The sequence below is a fragment of the Hippocampus comes genome, unplaced genomic scaffold, assembly GCF_001891065.2.
Source record: "Hippocampus comes isolate QL1 unplaced genomic scaffold, H_comes_QL1_v1.1 scaffold245, whole genome shotgun sequence".
NCBI classification, from domain to species: Eukaryota; Metazoa; Chordata; class Actinopteri; order Syngnathiformes; family Syngnathidae; genus Hippocampus; species Hippocampus comes.
Genome location: NW_017805834.1, coordinates 232547 through 239837, shown reverse-complemented (window position 1 = coordinate 239837; position 7291 = coordinate 232547). Strand labels below are relative to the sequence as shown.

General features: G+C 39.8%; 1 protein-coding gene across 1 annotated transcript in view; it reads left to right on the top strand.

The window, feature by feature from the left end:
- The first annotated feature begins 295 nt into the window (after positions 1–295).
- Positions 296–7291, top strand: part of itpr3 (inositol 1,4,5-trisphosphate receptor, type 3) — a 191920-nt gene continuing 184924 nt past the window's right edge. Inside the window, exon 1 of the mRNA XM_019887755.1 lies at positions 296–644. Coding sequence (XP_019743314.1) covers positions 553–644 — 92 coding nt within the window. The 5' untranslated portion in view covers positions 296–552. The remainder of the gene's footprint in view (positions 645–7291) is intronic.

The window sequence follows — 7291 nt, the reverse complement described above, 5'->3', positions numbered from 1 at the left end:
GAACAAGTCATTATTCTTGACCTTTGATTTAAAAACTAGTTATCCATCAATTTGTTGTATGTGGAGATGATTAAACATTTATATGGTTTCAAAAGAAAATCAGTCATTACGGCCCTCCAAGAGAAAACATAATACAATGTGGCCTGCGCCAAAAATAATTAAAAAAAACCGTTTTTAGATGTTGGTCCGCTGTTCGTGCTTGGATCAAAGGTAAGTCCCGTCTTCCTGAGATGCATCTCAAATCGAGATGCACCGGATCATTTCAGCGCAGACAATCTTGAGTCAGCTCAAGCAGTTTGAAGCAGGGGGCGTGTCGCACGAAGCCCGCAGCACTTTAGTCTCAACACCTCCGCTCACTTCCTGCTCTCAAAGAAAAAGTAGGAGCGGGCTGTTTGCTGTGCTCTGTAAAGTGCGGGACTTGAACACACTTCTCCAGCTGCTCCCAACTGAAGCATGAGCGAGTTACTGGCGTGACGAAGTGCGCACACCGGCAAGTTTGCGCTAGCTCCAACTTTGCGGTCGTTCCAACTGTGTTTCACCTGCGGAGCCAACATGTCGGACTCGGCGTCCAGTTTCCTTCATATCGGAGATTTGGTGTCCCTGTACGCCGAGGGCACCGTCAATGGATTCATCAGCACCCTTGGGTGAGAGCTCACACGCTCACGCACTCGCGCGCGCACACACACGCACGCACGCACGCACAAACGCTGTCATCCTCTTTTCATGAATTAAAACAGATAATACCAGAGTATCATGTCGAAACGTGCGTGTTTTCAGATGCGTGTATGTCTATCTATCTAAAGATGTATGGAGGTATGCATGTATGTTTGTATGTATGTACGTACATACATCTGCACACCTGTTCAGGTTTATGTGGTATAAAAGATGAAAGCAAAATAAAAAAAAACTTTTTTTCAAAACACATCTAGCACAACTCTTTTTGGGAGGTGAAGTATAAATAAACAACTCTGACAATATGGAATGTAATGTTATGTCACATCATGTATTATATAATACAAGTAATTGGAGTGCAGTTGAGGGGTATTAATGAGGTATGGTGTGTATGTCTGGATGTGTGCATGCATTAATGTATATAGACTGTAAAAACTACATTATTTTACGAGCAGCAGTGATCCAGCAAAATACTGAAATTTTGTCCAGCATTTTGCTGCACCAATTTACAGGGTAATACTGTAAATTTGTATCCATGAATTGCCTTTTTATCATTGCTGCCAGTAAAATACATATTTTTGTTATTTGACAAAAAGAGATTAGTTCACTTCTCCTGTTCCACGTAATCCGCTTCAACTCCAAGCCCATACATAGTACCTAATATATTATTATTATTATTATTATAGTACGGCCTCACAGTCATGGGTTTGGTTCCGGGTTGCACCCTTCCTGAAATCCAATAAGACAGTCAGCGTTCAATTTTATTTCATTTACTAATTTAATAAGAGCCACTTCCGTACTGTGATGAGGTCGGGAATCTGATTGAAATTGATCAAAAAGTCAGTCCACGTGAATTCAAGAATTTACTGAGTTGATTGAAACGTCAGCTGGTGTATAGTCAGAATCAGAATCAGAATCATCTTTATTGGCCAAGTATGTAGAACACACAAGGAATTTGTCTCCGGTATAACACGCTGAATTAGTATCATCATAAACAAGGACATGACAAATAGGTATGGAAGGACATTTCTTTTAACATTAATTGAGCTGCTGAACCGTTTTTACGATCATTTTATGATCAAATGTATGACATTCTGTTCGTATATTAGTTTTAAGTGCATGTTGATTACTTCATCAGTGCATGTTTATTACTTCGTCCATGTTGTGACATAGTGTGAATTGGAGTCCAAATGTGTATGTGTGTGTCAATCTATCTATCTATCTATCTATCTATCTATCTATCTCTCTCTCTCTCTCTCTCTCTCTCTATCTATCTATCTATCTATCGATCTATCTATCTATCTATCTATCTATCGCTCGAGCTAGCTAGCTAGAGAGAGATATACAGGTATATAGAGGTGTCAAATTTTCACATTAATTGCGATTAATTACAGCTCATTTAGTGTGTTATTTTTTTATAATCGCATAAATCTAAAATTTAATCTCTGCCTTTATTGTTTATGTAGGTGGGTTGCCTTTTTCGAATAGCCCTTTTTATGTGTTGGCTTCCTGTGTTCGAGTTGTTGAGGGTGGGGAAACAACTGTCAGTCACAGCCTGAAGCGGACATTGATTGGCTGCCATTATGTTGGGGCTTGTTTAACCGAAGCTGATAGGCTCCCATTGGAGTTGGGCGGGCTTAGTAAGCAGCTGTGAGGAGTGGAGAGCTGAAAAACGAGCAGGATGTGAGAGTCCTCGGCACAATGAATGGAAAATGTACATTCCAAAAACGCCCTGACGACGCAATTGATAAAGGTAGAATGTTGTGCCTAATTTGTAAGGAGTAGTTTGCGTACCACCAAAGCAGCTCAAATTTAGCCTCCCACATCAATGCAAAGCACCTACTCGCGAGTGCAGCCACAGCTAACTTTAGCACAGAAAGCGTTAGCATTATAGCGAGCGAGCCATACATAGCAAAGCTCTTCGGCAACCTAAACTCGAGAACACGCCACGTATGAGGCATAGTTGATGTGTCGTCTGTAGACTACTAGAAGTGATTGATGTTTTTTTTCAGCACTTTTAGTTTGTCATGATGAACAGTGTTATTTCTGAAGTGCTAACTTACAGCACTGTGATTTAAGGGTCTGTTTTATTTATTGTTTATCGTCTGAAGCATGCTCAGTGTTGAGTACTTGTATTGCTCAGAAAATTGTTCTTACTGTTTTGATATGTTAACCTAAGCATTTTTAAGGACCTGATGTTCTATTTTTTGGAGCTTTACAAAAACAACTAAAACAATGACATTCCCCCTCGTGGTTGAAACTAAAGGTTGTAGGTAGGACTTTGACGATGTAGTCTCAAATACAGCAGAAAGTAAATGGCTAGGACTGCATCTGTCCAAGTCTGCTGAAAAACAATAAAATACTTTATAGTGCCACTTTTTCTTTTATCTTTTGATCTGCCTCAATAATGTAATAATTTTAAAATGAAAATAGGGGCTTTCTCAGTCATTTGTAGATGAGATTAAAATATAGATTAATTATATTAATTAATTACATATCATGAATAATGAATTATTAATCCTTAATGAATTAATCACACACTTTTTTAATCACTTGACAGCACTATGTGTGTGTGTGTATATATATATATATATATATATATATTGTTCAACCTATATTTAATTGAATACACTACACAGACAAGATATTTAATGTTCAAATTGATAAAATGAATTGTTTTTAGCGAATAATCATTAACTTTCAATTTTCTGGCTGTAACACGCTCCAAAAAAGCTGGAACATGATCCTGTTTTACCACTGTGTTGTATCACCTTTTCTTTTAACATTCAACAAACATTTGGGAATTGAGTACAGGAATTGTTGAAGAATTGTTTGGGGAATTCTTTACCATCATTGCTTGATGCACATCAACAGTCTTTTTTGTAATATTTTATGCTTCATAATGCACCACACATTTTCAGTGGGAGACAGGTCTGAACTGCAGGCAGACTAGTCTAGTACCTGCATTGTTTTATTACGAAGCCACACTGTTGTAACATGTGCAGAATGTGGTTTGGCATTGTCTTGCTGAAATAAGCAGGGGAGTCCATGAAAAAGACGTTGCTTGCATGGCAGCATATGTTTCTCCAAAACATACAGTATATGTACCTTTCAGCATTAATAGCATAACAATCCGGATGGTTCTTTTCCTCTTTGGCTGGAGGACACAATGTGCACAATTTCCAAACACATTTCAAATGTGAGCTCTTCACACCACAGAAAATTAGTCCGTCCGAGATGAGCTTGAGCCCAGACAAGCCGGGCTTCCGATGTGGAGTTTGCATATTCTGCCCATGCCTGCGTGGGCTTTCTCTACGTACTCCCGTTTCCTCCCACGTTCCAAAAACATGCATGCTGGCTGTAACACGCTCCAAAAAAGCTGGAACATGATCCTGTTTTACCACTGTGTTGTATCACCTTTTCTTTTAACATTCAACAAACATTTGGGAATTGAGTACAGGAATTGTTGAAGAATTGTTTGGGGAATTCTTTACCATCATTGCTTGATGCACATCAACAGTCTTTTTTGTAATATTTTATGCTTCATAATGCACCACACATTTTCAGTGGGAGACAGGTCTGAACTGCAGGCAGACTAGTCTAGTACCTGCATTGTTTTATTACGAAGCCACACTGTTGTAACATGTGCAGAATGTGGTTTGGCATTGTCTTGCTGAAATAAGCAGGGGAGTCCATGAAAAAGACGTTGCTTGCATGGCAGCATATGTTTCTCCAAAACATACAGTATATGTACCTTTCAGCATTAATAGCATAACAATCCGGATGGTTCTTTTCCTCTTTGGCTGGAGGACACAATGTGCACAATTTCCAAACACATTTCAAATGTGAGCTCTTCACACCACAGAAAATTAGTCTGTCCGAGATGAGCTTGAGCCCAGACAAGCCGGGCTTCCGATGTGGAGTTTGCATATTCTGCCCATGCCTGCGTGGGCTTTCTCTACGTACTCCCGTTTCCTCCCACGTTCCAAAAACATGCATGGCAGGTAAATGGGACACTCTACATTGTCCCTGGGTGTGAGTGTGAGCGTGAATGGTTGTTCGTCTACGTGTGCCCTGCGATTGACTGGCAACAGGTTCAGTGTGTAAACCGCCAACTGCCCAAAGACACCTGGGATAGGCTCCAGAACGAGTCCAATCGTCAGCATACACAACAAAACTTGGTTCATTTAATCCTAATGGGATGTCATTTGTAAAAATAGAAAACAAAAGAGGACCGAACACACTCCCCTAAGGTACCCCACACATCAATACTGTCCTATTGGAGGAACTTCCATCAAAAAACACCCTTTGTCTTCTCTCAGATAACTGTTCAGCCATGACAAAACCCTTGAGCCAAAACCATAACATTAACATAACAAGTTTATCAAACAGAAGCATGTGATGAGTTCCAACCAATGCTGCATTGAAGTCCAGCATCACAACCCCCACAGGCCTCACGTTATCCATGCCATTTTGCCACTCGTCTGTCCAAGCCCACATCCTTACGGGCACGGCAGCCACTTGGGAGAGTCTGGGTTTTCGTGATTCGGGAGTGTTACTTCCGGGTTCTAAAAATAGCCACCTAAATAAGTCTGACATCATGAGAAATTAGATCCCCATTGTGGAAAAGGTTAATATGGAATCATATTTATGCCTATAGTTTTAAGCCTATAGTTCACTGTGACAAGCTTAAATAACATGATACAGGACCTTTTGGGGGGCAGACGGGGATGTGTGGGTGGGGGCACTATTGACCAAAAGCAATAGAAGGGCTTGTCTTAATTTTGGAAAAAACTAAACAAAACACCAACAACAAACACAGATCTGATTGATTAAAAAAATATGAGGAGGATATTCTGTGGATTGTTGTGTGCAAACTTGAAGTTTTTGTAAGGGCTTTGCATCATTACACGTGGCATAAATTTGTATGTATTTCAGAAAAAAAGAACATAACACTAAGTCAAACATGGTACCAACGCTATGTTAGACAGCTGGTATGATGCTGAAGCACACTTGGGTTCTGTAGGGCAACCATCCGAGACACACCAGCAAGTCAACGTAGGATGACTTTTAAAAAAAACCCCAACACTTTTTTTCAGAGTGGCCTGGCCCAAGTCTGGTCTTTAATCCGCTGTGGCATGTCCTTAAAAAGACAGTTCATGCTCGAAAACCCTTCAGTGTTGATGATATAAAACACTTCTGCAAGGAAGAGTGGGTCAAAATATCTCCTCTGCAGAGAGGTCATCGACTCATTGCCAGTTATAGAAAACGCTTGATTACAGTTGTTGCTGCTGATGGAGGTCCATCAAGTGATGAGGTTTAGGGGGTATTCACTTTTTTCACACAGTGACGGGTGCCTTTGAATATTTTTTTAAAAAAATAAATGAAATCACCATTTAAAAACTGCCTTTGATGTTTACTTAGGTTATCTTTGTCTGACTATGTACATTTCTTCGATGAGCTTACATATTTAAGTGGGAAAACAATGCAAAAAAAAAAAAAAGCCAAAGACTCGCAAATATTTTTTTCACGGCGCTGTACATAAGATACACTGTCAGCCTTTGCTGTCAATTTGACCCAGAAATATAGTGTACTTTGTTATCGATTATACCCATTAATGTGAAACACAATGTTCCAAGTGCGCAAACCAAAATAAATTCAAGAAGTTTGACATTTTACTGAAAACAGTGTTGCATCCTGGAAAGGGGGACACAAAGAGAAGAAAGAAATACCGTATTTTCCGCACGAAAAGATGCACTGGATATGAGGCGCACATTCAGTGAATGGCCTATTTTGTAATTTTACAATGCCTCCGCTAGATGGAGCTACACTCAAGGAAATGCAAACAGAACGATCAGATGTCAGTAAAACTTATTTAATAAAGCAGCTATACAGTTCACTGAACCAACAGCAAGTTATAACAGTGCAACATTTTATCACGTAGTAAAAACCGTCTGATATCGTGACGGTAAATCAAATGAAAGTGCAATATCCCTCGAAATAGTGCAAAGCAATAACAAAAACTCAACACTGTTCAAATATCCATATTCACACCATGCCCACCCTTGTTCAGTTGTAAACACACAAAAGAAGTGTGTAAAGCTAACTATTTTAGTTCATTCCTCATCGGGAAATCCCTCGAATCCTTCTTCCTCCGTGTCCGAATTGAACAGCTGAGCGAATTCGGCATCCAACATGCCTGATTCCGTCTCGTCAAAGTCTCCATTATCAGACTCGGTGTCGCTGCTGATGTATGGCAGTTCCGTGAGAATTCCTGCCTTCCTGAAAGCTCGGACCCCGGTTGAGATTGGAATATCAGCCCAGGCATTTACAATCCACTGGCAGATAGTGGCGTACGTAACTCGGCGCTGTCTCCCCGTCTTGGTGGACGTGTGTTCGCCAGTGGCGGACCCTGAGGGCCAGCAAGGCCTTCTCTGCTGGCCTAAACATTCTCAGAAAAGTAAATTTACTTTTATGTATTTTATGTTATTTTATAATTTGTTATTTTATTTTCATAAATATGTAAACAAAATTATTCTCTGTTTTCTTTACGTCATATTATTTCCACTTAGTTGAGTGGTTTTCAATGTTATTTTAAATAACATTGAAAGCCACTCGA